At 41.4% G+C, this 18,471-nt stretch overlaps 1 protein-coding gene across 1 annotated transcript; it reads right to left on the bottom strand.

The window, feature by feature from the left end:
* Positions 1-13: 13 nt before the first annotated feature.
* Positions 14-13,808, bottom strand: pcnx4 (pecanex 4). The gene is made up of 11 exons (XM_042500586.1): positions 13,681-13,808; positions 9,881-10,655; positions 9,619-9,798; positions 8,194-8,732; positions 7,961-8,061; positions 7,690-7,812; positions 6,717-7,077; positions 4,944-5,047; positions 2,358-3,463; positions 1,318-1,504; positions 14-414 (listed from the first exon to the last, which is right to left on the bottom strand). The coding sequence occupies exons 2-11, from the start codon at positions 10,576-10,578 to the stop codon at positions 163-165; spliced, it is 3,651 nt and encodes a 1,216-aa protein (XP_042356520.1). The 5' UTR covers positions 10,579-10,655; positions 13,681-13,808; the 3' UTR covers positions 14-162.
* Between the last annotated feature and the right edge of the window lie 4,663 nt (positions 13,809-18,471).

The raw sequence follows: 18,471 nt of genomic DNA on the forward strand, positions 1-18,471 counted from the left end.
TATTTTTCTTTAGTCATTTGAGTCAAGTTTTCTCTTGAATTTGCTATAGTTTCCACACGATAATAACCATTAACTTTGGAAATGGACGTTTTGCTGTGGTAGTACCGGCTGAGGAGCGACCTCCTACCTCTCCAGAGTGTGTTCAGCAGAGGGAGTCGCAGGTCAGAGGCAGGGGAAGTGAAGGGGTGCTGAGGAGTAAATGGGGTATCCCAGCGGGGGATCGGCAGCCTGAACAGTCAGATTCCTCAGCATGAAGGGGTGAGCCTGGATGCTGTAACGCTCCTCGTCATCATTGGTAGCGTACAGGAGCTCCCAGGAAAGGTTTGCCCACTGGCCCCGCACCCCCTCTCCATTCAGACGGCCCACCTGCACCAGCTGCTCCTGCAGGGACAGGACTCGCCCTGTGTAGGTTCCCTATGGACAAGGACAGCAATACAAATGTAATACACACATTTCACTGTGATTCACTGTAAAGGCCTTTTTGCACTGAGTCTAGAAAGTCCACCATGCGGCTGTATGACTGCGCAACCAGTGAAGTTACACTTACAGTTTACATCCATATCTATGAAAACATGGATGCTTCACACACACATTTTCTCCTGGCAGCACAGGAGATCTAAACAATCAGCACAGTTTCAAGACAAGTGTCACCACTTCAGTATTTGACCAAAAGTCTCCCCTTCTGTTCCTGAGTTATGACGTTCAGTAATGGCCAAGAAGTGTTGTTGCATAACATTATGTTGTCACAGTTGACCTTTGACCTCTTGTATAGAAAACATCAGAACTTCATCATTATATCCTGTTTGACATTTGTGGAAATTTTGAGCGTATGAATTTCTGAGTTATGGCCAAAAATGTATTTTACGAGTTCACCCTGACCTTGACCTTTGACCACCATATTCTTATCAGTTCATTCTTTAGTCCAAGTGGATGTTTGTGCCAAATTTGAGGAAACCTGATCAAGGCCATCTTCAGATATTGAATTGGCGAGAATAAGATGGATAGAAGGTCACAGTGACCTTGACCTTAACACCAAATTCTAATCAGCTCGTTTTGAGTGACTGTTTGTACCAAATTTGAAGAAATTCCCTCAAGGCGTTCTTGAGATATCGTGTTCACAAGAATGGGCTGGACGTACATCTGGACATACATACCAAACTAACCGAAAAACTGACTCAGTGTGCAAGAGCTTTAAATTGTCCTCTGTTTTACTTTAATGGCATAATAAAAATAAGCTGCAGATGAGGTGTCATTATTTGTACTTTTCTATTTTGTAGCATAGACAAGATGTAAACAAAGGCTGGTGTGTGTAATTACCATAGCGAGGTCGTGTCCTAGAGAGAATAAGAAGGGTTTCTCCTGAAGGACGCTGTCGTGCCAGCCTTTCTCCGTCACCAGGCCAATGTACCAGTCCCTTTCATATTCCTCCAAGGTGCTGAATAACTCCTCAGGAGACTCTATGGGCCCAAGACTTGCTTGATCAAACAGCAGCTTGAAACTGAACCTGAAGGAAAACAAAACCATAAAAGATGAATTCAATAACATAAACATCTCTATTCTTCTGGCATTAATAGTCCTGCAATGCGTTTCAATACACATACTATCATACTATATAGTAAGCCAGGGACAGATTTAGTATGTCCCAATACATAATATATGTAAAATGTAGTATGCCAAAAATCCCAGGTCGTTCTACTACCTCCGGTCAGATTTTGCAATACTCAAGCCAGCATGATTTTCTAATTATAACCCACAATCCTCTGCACAGCAGAGTATACGTCACATCCACTGACACGCTAACAGGTGACAGCTGATTGACAGCAGCGGATTCAAGTGACTGATGACCAGTCGAATGGTAGTAATAGGAATATTAATTGTTTGTGAACAAATTGTGACAATACTGTAGGAATAACTATTGGTACTTTGAAAAAAATATTAACGCAATTCCATTTTTGATCAATAATCATTAGTAATGTACATATAATGACTAATTGGGTAAAGGCAAGTCTTAAAACAATTAGAACTGTCTGAGAAGTCGAGAAAAGTACATCACTTTACTGTAATGCAACTTTTAAAATCAGGAAGAAACACCATTTATTTGATATCACAATATAAAAATATCCAATATCTAAGACGATAAATACTACCTCATACTGATACGATATAATATCTTTATATTGCCCAGCACAAGAAGTAGTATGGCCCAACTGTACGCATTCTGCATCCAACAGTACATACTTTGTAAGGGCAGCTGCAGAACATACTGATCGTGAAAAGAAAAAGTATGTGATTTGCAACCACCCGTGATGTAATGATTAGAGTTAACAAAACCTAGAAACGACAACTGCTAATTTTACCTGAAAGCTCGGAGAGCGAGCTGGTAAAGTTCTTTACTTGAGGAGAGCCAGTCGAGTCCTTCCGTCCACGGTATATCTCCACAATAGAGTCTGTAGACGTAACTGGGACTGGTGAAGGTGGACTCTGCCCCCACTGAGATGAGACATGAAAGTGTAACCTGTGTGTGCAGCTCTTTCAAGGCTTCATCCTCCTTCAGGGCTTTGGTCATGTCCTCTGAGGTCTCGCCCTGCACAGCGGGCCCAAACCGCCCCAGGGTGAACCGAAACCAGTCCTCAGGAAACAAAGGCTTGAGCTGCAGCAGGCGGGATGGCAGCAAAGGTGCAGTCCTCCACCCTGTCGGCAGGTTGAACGACTCCGACTGGGGGCAGCTGAAGTTCAGCTGAGGGAGAGAGCCGGGACTCTCTCTGAAGACCTCGGGGTTACGGCCTTTATCCACCGCTGGCATCCCGATGCCCAGACCCAGAGGCTGCAGTGGCTGCAGAGCAGAGAGCGCCATGTTTTCAAAAAGACTGTCCATCTCCACAGAGCCCGGCAGAGAGGCGCCTGTCTGCAGCGCTGCGTGTCCAGGCTGGACCTCTGCAGTCACTAACGCCACTGTCCGCCTGGCTGGTTGAGGTCCAAATAAATCGTCCTCATCTGACCAATCACCAAAGGAGGTCAAACTGGAGCTGTCCTGTCTGAACCTGAGAGAAGACACGTTAGATTCCACCACCACAGCCTCAGGTGGCTGGGTACAAGTGGTCTGAGCCAACTGGGAGGACTGGGACTTCCTGCCTCCGACCCCTGGCCCTTCTTCACTGCTCCACAGAAATCCTTTATGCTTCTGCACGCAGTACCGGAGAAGCAGCCACACCAGTGCTTTCAGAAAGTCATCTTGAAGTTTCCTCAAATTGTCATGAGAGTCGATGATGCCAGAGAGGACATTTCGGGCGTCGGAGTAGACTCGCACTGCAAGGGCAGCGCAAGGGGTGAGGGCGTTCCCCCAGTGCAGGTTAAAGCCCTGCGTGAAACCAAGCCGCTCAGGGCGCTCAAAAGCAGCCTCGAACACCTCGTCCACCCTACGTGCCTCCACTGTGTGGCAGGACGTCTCCTGAAGCTCCAGACCCTGTAACAAAACACACCACATTATCAGGGTCCTTGAGGATCTTTAGAAAGTCTAAAAATCTTAAATTTGTTATATTCAAGGACTAAAAGTGTCTTGGAATGTCTATTTTTATCAGTTTTTATGTTTTATTTTAACAATATTTTATATCCCACAACAATGACCATTTCCGCAACGTTTAGTACATATTTATCATTTATGTGTTATAGTTTGGTAGGAGGCATCTTGTGTGGCTGTCAACCACATTTTAACCTAGAAGAAAAACTTGTTTATCCAGTTTCCAATCTGAAACTGCGGAGAGGGAAAAAGTTAACACCACACTATAAGCAAGTAATGAAGGCTGAACCATGGGTAGTATTTCAGTGACTAAGTTAACATGCACACAAATTATTGGGAATATGGCATTACTCTTTATTTGATCCAGGTCAGCATTTTTGGTTTAGATATTCAAAATTCACCTTTTTTTTGCAAATTACGCCTTTTTTCAAATTTCAAATTTAGCATTTTCCAATTATGACGTGGGATATGCTGACATTATTTGCGTTTTAATAGCATTATTTTGGAGTTTAAACAACATTTTCGGAATAAGCTTCTATATTGGGGTTTTGACCGCTGCCCGCGATACATGGCCTCTGGCCTGTTTACATTCAGCTGTGTGTTGTCATTCATAAGTTGTACAAAAAACAACTCGACACCAGTTTGCAAGTCTGTGGGAAAGAGATGCATGCCCAAAAGAAAAGCCAACATTTTTGTACGGAAGAGCACACCTACTTGTAAATGTAGTGACAATAAACCATCCACTGATTTGTTTGGGGCATGATGGGAACTTTTCCAAGCCCTATGCTAGCAAAAAAGTGCTTTATTTATAGAGTAACTCCTAATAAACTCAAGGATGAGTGCTCATTTATGTGTTGAGGAAAAAAAGGCTTGTTTGTCGATTTCTTTTGCTGCAGAAATTGTTTTTTTTTTTTTCTTTAGAGGTATTAAAACAGAGGATGGGTGTTCTCTTTTTGTGGTCCATTTATTTTATCATTCCTTGTCTCCTATGTAAATTTGAACCTTTTTGCAAGTTCGTGAACACAGCGCAGGCAGACCTCGTCATGAGTTTTTTTTTTTTCTCTCAGCAGCAGTTTGGGTCGCTGGTTGGATAACTGAATAACCGATCTGTCGTTCCGGTCAGAGCAGACAGATGGATGAGACACAGAAGGCAAACTTTTGGATCCCGCACAATGAACGATTAAGTGTCACTTCACTGCGCCTCGCACTTTGCCGCTCTGTCTGTACCCAGAATACGCTCTGCACTCTCAGAGTGTGGCAAAATGATTAACCAAAAGGTATATATATATTCAAATAGTGTTCCAAATAAACATCCCAGCTCCTAAGATATAAAATCATTAAGTGGCGGCAGATTTTTTTAATCAGGGCAGGCTGCCACAAATAAATATATATGGCTCTTCGTTAAAAAAACAGAAAGACAGAGTACCTTAATGTTGACTGTACAGTAGCCATATCCTCTCTCCAGGATCATTATCCAAACCATACGGTCCTGAAAGCGCCCAAGAAAATGAGAGCCTGGGGCTAAAGAACCTACAGAGGGGGAGAAAAAACATCAGCCATCAACGCATCTAACATGTAAAAAGATGTGACCTGTAAATTTGAGGGCAATATGGAGGAGAAACAATATATGTACATCATGTAACACTCGGAGGTAATGGTGCACATTCCTTTCATTTTGCATCAGCTGTGCGTCCCTCTGCTGACTATGTGGATAACATGGCTACTGGATGAGCTGCAGGGAGACGCGTACCATCACAGTCGTACAGGAAGGTCATGATACTGTTTTAACTGGCTGACTGCACAGAGATCTAAATATTACATCTGTTCTTAGCCCTAGCTTTCCATTAGTCTCTAAAAATTACTCCTCTTTTGAAATGTGAACGGAAGACAGACATTTATTCCAACACAGATGAGCAGAAATGGCAAGGTGATGGAGGCTTTTGTTTAAGATGACTAGTCCTTGCTTGGCTCAAGAATAATGTCATCTCCCATAACGACATCTCAGAATAGTCCTGGCTGCTACCTCGTGATGGGAAGTGACAAGCTGGGCGGACTCCTTTGCCGCTCGCTGCTCCGCGGCCCCCGGTGTGAGCAAAGCAAGAGAACACTACAAACTGCCATTGTTAGACTGTGGGCATCAACCTAACAAGAGCTTATTCTGAATTATACATCACAGCTACAGCTCTCCAAGCTCACAAAAAAAGATTGAGTGATGACATCACCTCAGCGGCTTTATTCAGTTTTGAATCATCAACCCATAAATAATGATTCTCTACTTGTAATGTTTTTTTTATTCTCTCTTGCCTTCTCCTGAACAAAACTGTGGCAGCAGCTCCATTCTGCCTAAGAGTATTACGCGGTTAATGGTGTGGAAATATTTGGATGTAATGAATACAGATCAGAGCTATTTTTTTTGGGTCACTTCACAGGAGGCTCAACTGGATCATGCGAGCTCGCATTACTGCCAGCGATTCCAAAGAGCTGCTCACAACAGTATTCCTCCTACTATTAAACCATATGAGGTGATGGTTCAGTGCTCTCTGATCTGCATACAGGCCCTACTTAACCTATAGGAAGGTTCAGTCACTGCAATTAGAGTGCAAGTCAAAACACATCGTGAAAACAAAAGAAGAAGAAGAAAATCATACTAATAAATAATAATAATAATAATAATAATAATGTTTGAACTCTTAGACCTATGTATATAAGCTGTATATAAAAATCAGAAAAAAAAATTGTGTAACTGGAAAAAAAAATACAACTGTATCACACTGAGTGATATAAAATTAAATTTTAGATAAAGTTCTAAAACTTAAATCTAATTCTTGGATTAATGAATTTAAACACATATAAATAAAAAAAAAATATTTTGATAGTTAATATCTTATATATTTATTTATTAGTATATTATTTATTATTGCCATTTTCATTATTATTACTATTATTATTACCAAATATTTGTAAGCTTTTATTAGATTTTTTGTCTTTTATTTTTCAAGAAGTAAAAAATAAATAAATAAATTGCCACATTATTTAGATCTAGTTTTAATATAATGATATGCTCTCAATGGACACTACAATAGAATATTCACATCTTCTAAATGCTAAAACAGTGTGTATATGTCAAATCTGAGCAAAATTTGAAAGAAAATGAAAAAGACATCATAGACAGAAGACAAATCAAGCATGGACAACTGACCCAGTGACCCTCTCGCAAAGGCCGTCCTCAGAGCAGAGGCCAGACTTCCGCTCATCTGTTGGTAGAAGATCGAGTCCGGACAGGGACATGCGGTACCTACGGGGCCTGGCCAACTGCGCTGAGGCCTGGGGAACCCCACCAGGAAGACGGGCAGGGTGAAGAGGGGCAGCAGAGGGGCAGAGAGAAGGGCAGACAGGGTCACCACCGCTAGCAGCAGCGGGCAGAGGGAGGCGTTCAGAGCCAAGAGAGTCCCAGCCGACTGACGGCGCTGCTTCTTCTCCGTCCAAGATGTCACCAACACAGTCAGGGTGAACTTTAGCTTGGCGAGGAACTGGGTCAGTCTGTCCATCAGGAGGCCCACCTGGATGAGAAACACACGGGCAAAACATGAAGAGCACCAACTGCCACCAGGTCACCAGCTGATGTAATACACAGCATGTTTGAGTGCTTTTTCTTCTTTAATTTTTTTGTTACATTTTTCTGCTTTAAAAGTGTGGTGTGTAGGAGTTAGTAAGATCCAGCGGTGAGGCTGCAGAGCTGAAATTTTTTCTCATTTTCACGTTTAAAAACGGATGACAACAAAGTTATGAATAATATATCACTTTCTGCTCCATATGTAGATATAAATGACTCATTCTAAGGTAACAAAAACAAAACTATTCTTATTTTCAGGTGATTAAACACTGAAAAAAACATACCATATTATACTTATTTCTGCAACTACATCCCCCTAAATCCAAAACACTGGACCTTTAACTTTTAACAAGATGGTCTCATTATGGTATTCATGTTTCAGACAAATATTGTTTGAGTTCAGATATTAAGTGCCTACATGTATGTCAGCAGTTCAGAGTGCTATTCACAGCTAGAGTGTAAAGATTTGAGAGATGTGACGGCACTATTTCCGTCAGATTTATGCCTGCAGGGTCTAATTTAGGGTGGAATTATGGGGGAAAGTGAATGATGACCTCACCAGAAGAAGCTGAACTCCAGTACCCAGGTTATCCCAACCTGGCAGCATGTTGCTTCCAGCTGCAAGCCGCACCAGAACCACCACCACCATCTGTAGCAGAGCGTCCTCTGAATTCTGCCACACCTGCACAAAGAACCAGCACGGTGCTGAGCATGAAACAGGTGCAATAATCAAGTAAAACTCACTCGGGGATAACCCATAGTTCTTGTTTTTCTGCATGTTATGTTCACATTGATAATAACATTGTGAGCAGGAGCAAGTGTGAGCGTACCACTCTAAAGGCTCGTGTGAATCCCACACTGAGGGAAGCCCTGTGGAGCAGCTGCAGAGATTTGTCCATAGACAGGAAAGCGATCATTGCAAATGGAGACACTGTGAAGTAAAACACACAGTAAATGCGTGTCAAAAACACATTCACATACAAAGCATTGTTGTTTTCACACCTGAGAGAGACGCTCAGACTGGAGAACATCACGTTAAAAACACACTTTATAATAAGCTCACCAAGATAAAGCAGGACTCGTCTGATTGCTGCAGCAGTGTATAATCCTCTGCTCCTCTGCTTGAAAGTCTGCACACTGGACATGCCTTTGGGGTACAGGGGATTGAGGAACACCCCTCCAAATACATAGGCCCCCTGGATCTCTCTGAGAGCCCAACAGAGGCAGAAGAGTACGAGTAGGAGGTAGCTGACAGGAGCCTGGGGTCCCGTAACTAAGCTCTGGGACTGAGCTGAACCAAGGAAGTGATGCAAGAGCCCTGCCTCTGCCATCGCCACCAGAAACAGGCTCAAATATAGCAGCAGCTCCCTGCAGCCCAGATTCCAGCCAAAGGAACTGGAAAGAGGAGGTGGCGACCCCCCTCTGCGAAATCCACGGTCCCCAAAGGCTTCCCGGGGACCTCTGCAGAGTGTGCAGACCTGGCTGAGGTCCAGGCTCAGCAGAAATCCCGTAGAGATGGAGAAGAGAACCACACCCAGCGTTGACGGGATGAAGTAGTTGCACACAGCGACGCCGGCAGATATACCAAACATCAGCAGCAGCCTGTGGGACAGCGAACCCACAATAAGTCAGGGCTGGTGATACACAGGCTACTGTCACGCTTGTCATTTCAATGGGACTGTTTGAATCTGATGAGGACGTTACACATCACGTCAATGAACAAAAACTGGGTTTTGCTCAAGTTGCTGTTATGAAAAAACACTGAGGCTACTGCTTTATTTCATGATATCCAAGTTTCAGGCGCACATAATGACTGCATTTATGCGCAGTTCGCATAGATTTTATATATTGTACATTAAAGCAGTGAATTCTCTCCCCTTCTGGTGGACCAACATGGACCTTTACCACAAGATTTATTTTTTAAAAAATGCACGGTAGTCTATACAGATGTGCAAAATTAATTGACCAGTCGGTTAACCCTTTGAAACCTGGATCAACATCACCTTTCTTGTGTTGCATTCAGACACTTTTCACAAGTATTAAAACCTTTGAAACCTGAGCACACAGGTTTGATTTCACGGGGAAAAAAGTCAGTGAGCATCTTAGCAAGAAATGTCCCGTAAAATGCAAGTGTAACATCCAGAGCGATCGAGAATTAAGCTTCTAATAATCCTAATTACAATTATTTTACAGAATCATTATTGTCTTGACAACATAACTTAACAATCTAATTATCTAACTTGCACATACACACACACTGTATCAGATATATAAAGGGTAAATACAGCCACAGCCTCCATTAGAGACAGAAATCCATAATACTAATCTCAAAACATCACTGGTATCATTTACAAAACATAGTTGTTAGTGTGGTTTACGACTTTCAGATTTTCTCCCCCTCTCTCTTTTGACATAGTCAGTAAAATAACATTTGTCAATAAAAACTGCTAATGAAAGCTAAGCTGAAGTGTGATGTGTCAATAATTACCTGAGGTTGCTGGACATGGGCGAGCCTCCTAATCCAAACACAAGAGCCTGCTCCATTCCCCAGAGGAGCAGGGCATCCAGGGGAGGCAGGATGCCTAGCGCCCAGAGCAGAGGTAGGAAGAGGAACAGCACGTGGAGAACCTGGCTGGCCAGTTGGAGCTCAGGGACAGGGCCTGAGAACCTGTGTCAGAGCAAGACAGCGAAATGTATTACGGCAGCAAGCATTGTAAAACATCTAAAATAACCAGACAACTGTTGCTCACCTCTCAGCCAGGTCCACAGCAATGAAAATAAAAATGTAGAGGGGCCGCGTGAGTGGTGTGATCTCATAAGTGTCCTGTGCCTGGAAAGTGGCCGTCTCTGTGGCTGTATTTACAATGAGTGAATACTCAGCTATACACAGTGTCACCCAACTCATGACAAAGACGACCAGGGATACGCCAATGCTGCCGTAGAGAGCAGTCAGTCTGCCAAGGAACACGTACCACGTCCCAAAGCCACAGAGCACCCCAGCTAGTACTGTATGCAGCACCACATTCAGCCCAAACCTCTTCCCCGGGGCAATAAATCGCACCGTCTCCGGGCTGACACAGTGGGTGAATTCCACTTCCTCTTCATCAACCAGGATGTTGGACGCACCAAGTCTCTCCACAGCGCCGCTCCTCCGAGCAGCATACAGTGCCAGGGCCTGGACACCCGCTGCAGCCGCGAACATAAGCATACCAGAGAGCACTGTGGCGTGGAGCTCCTGAAGCAGCTGCAGCTGGCAGAGCAGAGTACCGATGCCCCCAAAAAGCCATGGTGTCAAGAACAAGACTGCCTGATTGACGTAGACATATGGTGGGGCACAGTAGCCCAACTTGAAGCGTGGACCCCCCAACACTGTCTGAGGGAAGCGCTTCCAGAAGAACTCCTGCTTGTACTCATTAAGAAGGGGCACATCTGGCCCCATTCTGACCATTACCGAAAGGGTGGCAGGTCATCTCCACACAGCTAAAGGAGGGTGTCCATTCATCGTCCCACACGCAGTGAAGCTCTCTGCAAGGAAGCACACGTTCGATTAGGCAATGGAGAAATAACTGATACCAAACAAAATAAATATGGTCCGAAAAAATACAGAACAAACTAGCTGGTGAAATAAATAAATAACTGATCATCTTGTTACAATGCAATGTTCTGCTGGGAAACCAAAGGTCCTGTCAGCATGTGGATGCCACTTGATGAGGTCCACCCACCCAAACCCCATTTTAGACAAAGCTATCTCCCTCATGGCAATGGCACACCCAAATGGCAGTGACCCCTCCAGCAGGATGATAACTGCCCCAGGAATGATGATTTTTTTAGGCCAAACCAGAAAGCTAGCGTCGCCCTGGTTCCCTTGTCAAAAAACCTATGGGACTTTTTCCATTGGATTTTAGATAATTGCAGAAAAATACCTCTGTGGCAAACAAATGTTTATGGCACTTACATGTTTTGTTCAGCAAAATAATCTTCACAAATGAACACCACTTTCAGGATGTCTGAAGCCTAAATGTAACAGCCAGAAATAAAAAGCTTTTGCTAGGCTAAAAGGAACTACAGTACAATCTCATTGCCACCACTATGAGGCTGTGGAGCTGTGTTCGGTGTCATGGCGTTCTGTAGCCTCATTTAGCCACTTATTAGCGACTGTTTTTAGTAAGAGACATATAAAGCATGAAAGTTTGCGAGTGGGGTATTTACTAATGTATTTTATGTCATAGAGCAAAACATGAAAGTGTCACCCTAACCCTTATTTCAGGCATCAAACTAAAAACCCATTAAAAAAAACACCTCTGACTTTGATTTTTCAGGTTTTGGGACTTATTACTGGGGTTCTCTATGTACCATGCCACAGCGCAAAAACTGCTCGGGAATGGCTTGAGAAATGTCACAAATAGCTCAAGGTGTCAACCTGGCCTCAAAATTCTCTAAATCCCAACCTCAATGAGCATCAGTGGGACATGCCCATACCGACCTCGTAACCCACAGGACACAAAGAATCTGCCGCTAATTCCACGGTGCCAGACAGCACAGGACAACTGTGTCGATGTCTCGAAAGGTCAGAGCCAAGTCTGAGCCAAGGAGGTCCTACTGTGGATTGGGGTACCTCCGGGGTACCACCACATCTCACTGATGCTCGATCAGATTGGGATGTGGGTAATTTGGAGGCCAGGTCAAAGCCTTGAGCTCTTTGTCACGTTCCTCAGGCCATTCCTGAGCAGTTTTTATGGTGTCGTATGTTGCATTGTCCTGCTGGAGGGGGCCGCTACCATCCGTGAGTGCTGCGTCCATGACGGGGTGCACTTCATCTGCAGCGGGTGGGTGATGTGCATCAAGTGACATCTACATGAATGCCAGGACTCAAGATTTTCCAGCAGAGCATTGCATTGTTAGAAAATGATCAATGTTATTCCCGGTTTCCTACAGCTTAAGGCAAGTGTTTTTTAAGACTTTTTCAATGCCATTCGGAATGAAATTAGGCCCAATTTAAAAAAAAAACAATACTGAAGAGAAAAAACATCAACCAACATAAATTACTTAGGGTTAGGGACAATTTTGTCCAAATATGTTTGGTAACGTAAAACACTATTCTTTGGGTGATAGTAATGTGAGAGAAATTAGAATGTTTATTTATTTATCAATTATTTTTATTTTCATTTATTTTATAATGTAACGTCAGAAAAAAAAACTCTTCATGAAAACCCTTTCCCTTGCCTTATTATTTCTAACTTTTGAAAGATCGATTTAAAACATTTTGATACCAATTAAGGCCTTATTTTTGGATTGCATTCAGTGCCTTTTCAGACTTTTCAAGCATCTGCTGGAAGCCTGTATTCATGTCTCCCACCAATCGGTGTCTATCATTGTCATTCAAAAAATACAATGCCCTATCAGCGGTTTTTGCTGCCTTCATATGGATGATTTCTGAACCCCTGCAAATGTCTCCCAACTCACATCTTATAGATGTCATACTATAAACACAATACTAGGGTCACTGCAACCAGGGGTTTAACTTTTATGAGCAGTCAGAAATACTTTATTGATCCCCAAGAGGAAATTATTGTTCATTACAGTTGCTTCGATGCCAACTATGGACAATTACATAAAGTAAAAATAAGCACTTGCACAAATATGTAAAAATACAAAATATAAATACACTAATAATAAAAAAAAAGCACGAGTATAAAACAGAAATACAGTAATAATAAAAAAAAAAATTCGCTGGTATCTGAATACTTAAAATGCTAAATATGACTAATGCTCTGAAAATAATGTGCTAAAAATATTAAACTATGCTACGTAAAAACTATTATGTAAAGTTAGAAATATAAAATATGTGTATGATGCTACCATCTGCAACAGATATATATGAAGGAAGAACAATTAGAACACATACAATATATACAATATGCGTAACATGTTAAATAAAGCCTACTTTCAAGAGTTTAGCACTAATAGATAAATAATAAACATATAGGATTTTATGGTTAATCTAATACTACTGCCAGACAAAATGAATAATAATGGTTAAAGGACTAATTTCTTTACAAATCTGATAACACTGTCAGAGCATCCCTGAAACTCTCACAGAGTTCATATGTCGAAATTATCGTTAGCACCTTTCATAGCAAGTCTCCCTTAAAAGTGGATGTTTTAATAACAAAATGAATCACGGTCATCCTTCAGTTTATAACATACAGCACAAAATTAGACTGAGCAACAGCTGCTGAGTTGTCATGAAAACACACCACAGCAGCTTGTGGATGCGCTAATGTGCGCTAACCTGTTCAAGCTAGTAGCTGGACGTTACAAATTACACCCCATACAATCAAACCAAGTTATAAGCGAAATGTAAATTGCTTTTTAAACCTCAATGAGACTGTTCTTATCTTTATACGTTAGCTAGCTAAAACATTATTATTGTTAGCCAGCGATGCCAGCAAGTCTTTTTCAGCCTGACTATCCGTTAGCTTGCTATTACTAACAGGTAAATAACAGCAGGTTGGCGACCTGCGGAGTCACTGGTGTGAGACAAACTTACCGTTAACAGCAGAATAACCGACTGCAGGTAAGCGTTGTGTAATATTTGACGTTATAGGTGATACTGTGAGGAAACAGGAGGAAATCGTCAACATTAACATTAGCTGCGAGCTAACCGCTTGAGAGCCAAGCAACATCGGCATGATACACAGACAGATTGTAGCCAATAGGAGTGGAGAGATGAGGAGAGCGCGCCCGCTGATTGGCTTAAAATTCGTGAGCCCGCCTCCTACATCAACAAACCCCGCCCCTTCAGCCACACACGTTATTAAAACAAAAGAAAACACACACACACACACACACACACACACACACACAGGCTATTACTTACAAACATACAATACTCTAAGGATAAGGTAATGAACGATCATACACAAAAAAAAAATATAAATCAGTAATGACTAATGGTCAATGTGTCTGATCTGGAAAATGAGTTTGTGCCTGTGTGGTGTAATATGAGGCTTGACAGATTTTGGTTTTTCAGGACCGATACCTATTATTAGTGTTTAATGAGACCAATAATCAATATATGGAGCTGCAATGCATTAATAATAAAAATTAAAATCTTTCTGTCAATATTTAGAATTTGAAATATGACTCCAATAAACTCTAACACAAAACTTTGTTTAAATGCCTTTAGCAAATATTTAATCAAAACTGAGACTTTCAACACCAAATGCAGCAAGTTCCCGGCAACTTTTTCATAAAGTCAAGTGAAAATTGAAATAAAAAATGAATAAATAAAGGTAGCTCTCTGAGGCTTTACAATGTAAAAGTTCCTCCCATGCTGACACTTTCTTTGCACTTTTTAATTAATTCATTTTATCAGCAATCATTGAAATAAAATGCTGATACAGGCAGACAACAAAATACCGAATATCGGCCCCAATAATCAGCCAGGCTGATATTCTGTCGACCTTTACATCTGACAGTCTGCATGAGCACGTTTTGTAAAAAAACTAAGAATTGTGATTAAACTGTGAAGGTGACCTGTGAGTTATCACCTGTGCAGTGGTGTAAAGCACTTAATTTTTGGGAGTATCTGTACTTTACTTGAGTTTGTATAATTCAACTATTATATATTATTACTCTTATAATTCTGCCAACTTTCACTTTCACTTCACTCCATTTCCTAAATAAAATGCTTCTACTCCTCTGTGAGTATCACATTTAACTGCTCCAACAACCACCTTTATTAGAAACTGTGTTGTGAAAACTGACAAAAATACATTATCACAAAGTCAATTGTGAAATGCTGATATCCCTCCTAAATAAATAACAAAGGATTTCACCACAACAACTTGATTTTCACTGAACAATAAAAAGACCGTCCCTCTCTGCAATTATAATGATATGAAATGACTTGTTTATCCTCCTTCTCCTAAATAATTTTTCAACCTCTCACCTCTCACTGTCTTTAAATCCTGAATCTAATGTGCTCAGTCGACCCCAGAAAACTGACACAGGATTAGAAATATTAATATTATATCCTAAACCCTTGTTATCATGTTCTTAATACTAAAAGAGCAAATCCCACAAGTATTTTATTATTTCAATATAATGAAAGTGTTCAAGTGTCTGCCTCTTCAAAATGTTGATTTACTTTGAGAGAAGGAGGGCAAAAAGGGGGATCATGAAGTGATCAACTAAAAAGGCCACAATATCAACACTAACAAAGATAATAAACTGGAGCCATGGAGATTAAATTGTTGTTGTTGTTGTTGTGATTCTTCACCAGGGCTGAGGGGATAAGGGTGAGCAAGAGGCTGTGTTTCCTTGTCATCTTGAAAAAGCAATTTCTGCTCTGTGTAGGACACAATAAAGCCTGTCAGTCACAACAACATGTGTGTAATCCCCCCTGTAGCACCACTTATTTAAAATCATTGCTCCATTTTTGTTGTAGCTTAGCTGCCCGATGAAGAATACAAACTTGAATTACGACTTAAGACTCATTAAAGGAAAAACGCAAATGCAAATATCATGACATAAAAAAGGCTGACACCAAATTGGCTACAATCTCCAGAAAGCAGACCGTCTGACGCTGCTCTGAAAATTGATTCTCGTTAAATTTACGAGAAAATTGGGTCTGTTGTTTTGTTATCGGCACCTTGTTTTCGCCATTTTACCCAAGCCACAAGCTTTGTGTGATTGAAATAACGTGAAAAACGACAAACACGTTCAATAACGTAATAAATCACACACAAGTCCAGAGATGAAAGCAGTTGAGACTTAATGCTTATGTGAGACGTGCGCTCATCCAAAATATCTACACAAAATAAAAGCATTTTCCTTTTCAGTCTAATTGTCACTCTCACTACATTCTTTTATCTGTGTTTCCTCTCGCTCCATTCGCTCTCTATTCTTGGGAGCCTCACAGGAAACAAATTACAGGGAAATGACAAGCGACAACAATAACTCAATGACAGATTTCAAGAGAAGCAATATGGCGAGATTGTTTTTGAATAGAGGATGTGTTCGTGGGGTGGAAAAATGAACTCTGGGGGCATAATGTGCACCTTTTGAAAACAAAATAATTCGTATTTTCATTATCTGAATTTGTTTGCCATCAGCAGCCAAATGTGGAGAGGGAACATTTCATTTTTACAACAGCAATTCTGAGTCAAGTGATGGTGTTGATGTAATTCTATCGAAGCACTTCTAAAGTTAATACAAGCTGGTAAATGTGTAATGCACGTGGAGTTTAATGTCGCTCATCCATTACTCGCAGGGTGCATAATGCTTCGATAAGCACTTCAAAAGATGCTGCGTTATCCTCTGACATCAATCAAAGTCCTCATCCCTCTCACTTCACCCACAACATCAACCAACACTGGAACCTGAGCAGATAGCGGTGAAAACATGGTCCATTCAGCAATTATTCACAGAGTCTTGGACTAATGGCGCTCTGAATGCACAGACAAAGCAAATGTAGGGAGTTAGTGGACCTGAAGTAATGGCCCCATACACAGCATGTGTTTCTCTGTGTGTGTGTGTGTGTGTGTGGGGGGGGGGAGCATCATCTATAACTGATTCACAACAAGCGCAAACATGTCTAATTATGAATCCAGACTACAACTGCAGAGGCCAACTCACTTTCCCCTCTCTCTGTGTCTCCCCCTCGTTCCCTCCCGCCCGCACCGGGCTCCATATCAGGCCGATGAAAACATAACCTGTCACATTCCATCCCATTAAACCAGCTACGAACCATGTGGTCTACTCACATGGAGGAGCGACGGGGAGGGAGAGAGATAGACAAGAGAGAGAGCAGTGCATCTGGGTTCACTCAGGACTGATGAATTATTCACAATCTTTATGCTAATGTCATTTTAATGTTAAAAATACTGGCAGATATGCAAAAAGAAGAAACATGCTGCATGAAGTTGCAGTTGCTCTAAACTTATACCACACATGGACATACAATTGCATTATAAACAGTTATATTCCTAACATATCCATGCTGCACATACTGTACACAAATATAAAATGTGTAATTATCCTTTGCAATACCTAATGCATTAGAGGGCTCCCACTGAGGCCCCAAATCTGTGCATTAGTTGTTTTTTTTTGTGAGTCCATCAGCTGCCATTTGATTTCAGGCAGAGTAAGGTAATGACAGTGCACTCACTTGTGCAGTCATTGGCCCAGCTTAATGCTGGGAATTAACACAAATCAAGTGAAGTTAAGTACATGCATTAGAGGAGCTTGTTTAGGGGAGAGCTTTTCACTTCTGCTGCTGAGAGCTGGCTGTTGCCTCACAAATGTTCGTTAGCAGGGAACACAAAACTAAAGCACACGTATCCGCCTTCAGCTGATAAATTACTAGCTACAGGGCATGTGGTAAATTTATTGAGTACTGATTAGCTGTGTGTACAGAGAGAGCTAATGGAGCTCTAAGGACACCTAGTGGTCACATTATCACCACTGAGCCATTGAGTCCAGAGTTCAGGTTGGTGGAGAAAAAAGAAGAGAAAAGAAAAAAAAAAATTAAATTTTTTTTTTTTTTTTTTTTGTTTTTTTTTTACAATGTGGGCATATATTTTCCAAAATTGAGTCCTGACTATGTATTTTCGGTCGGTTTTTTTTAAAGGTACACTATCCAGACATTGTCAGTTGCAGCAGTGGTTCCCAACTGTGGGGGGGGTGGGGGGCAGTTCGAAAGTAGGTCGTGGGGCCTTTCTGAATTGACTGCAAGTAACTCACGAATGTGTCAAGTTCGTAAAAAAACATTTCATTTTAAAGCACAGTAAATTTCTGATACAGAGCTTTTATTTGGAGTGCCATTTCTCCTTCTTACTCTCTGCCAAAATGTTTCATTTTTTTTGTGTCCTAAGCCAACATGTTGTTTACATTTTATGAAATAGATGGATTTATCTGATGTGTGAATTTTGAACTACTGACTAAGAAGAAATATGGACCCCGTTGTTTGACCAGTTGGGAACCAGTGGGTTACAGTATAAATATAACCCAGTATAAATACAAAAATGTCTTCCTAGTTTATAACATTATGTATGGTTTAGCTCCTCCTATGTCCGGTTTAATCAAATCTACTGAGGAGGTGAAGCTAAGGGGGGACTGCACATTAATAGAATTTAGTGCCACGATCAATTAGAGTCCCCATCATATAATTCATTTAAGTGTAATATTAATGTTAAGGGTTTACTGAAAACTGAGAATCTGTTTTGCTGATTCCATGTAAATGAAGCATATATATTTTCACATGTAGGTTTTCATTATACAATGATCAGTTTAGAGTTCCCAGAATGAAAAAGGTTTTAGATCACATAATACAGGC

Source organism: Plectropomus leopardus, chromosome 14, assembly GCF_008729295.1.
Source record: "Plectropomus leopardus isolate mb chromosome 14, YSFRI_Pleo_2.0, whole genome shotgun sequence".
In the NCBI taxonomy this organism is placed as follows: domain Eukaryota; kingdom Metazoa; phylum Chordata; class Actinopteri; order Perciformes; family Serranidae; genus Plectropomus; species Plectropomus leopardus.

Bases quoted from the DNA above. Each gene is read 5' to 3' on its own strand.
- pcnx4 (XM_042500586.1), bottom strand. From the start codon at position 10,578: ATGGTCAGAATGGGGCCAGATGTGCCCCTTCTTAATGAGTACAAGCAG. The intron at 5,048-6,716 runs GTCAGTTGTCCA...CCCCCTCTGTAG, and splicing joins CTTTGCGAGAGGGTCACTGG to GTTCTTTAGCCCCAGGCTCT. The intron at 415-1,317 runs GTAATTACACAC...CCTTGTCCATAG, and splicing joins TAGGACACGACCTCGCTATG to GGAACCTACACAGGGCGAGT.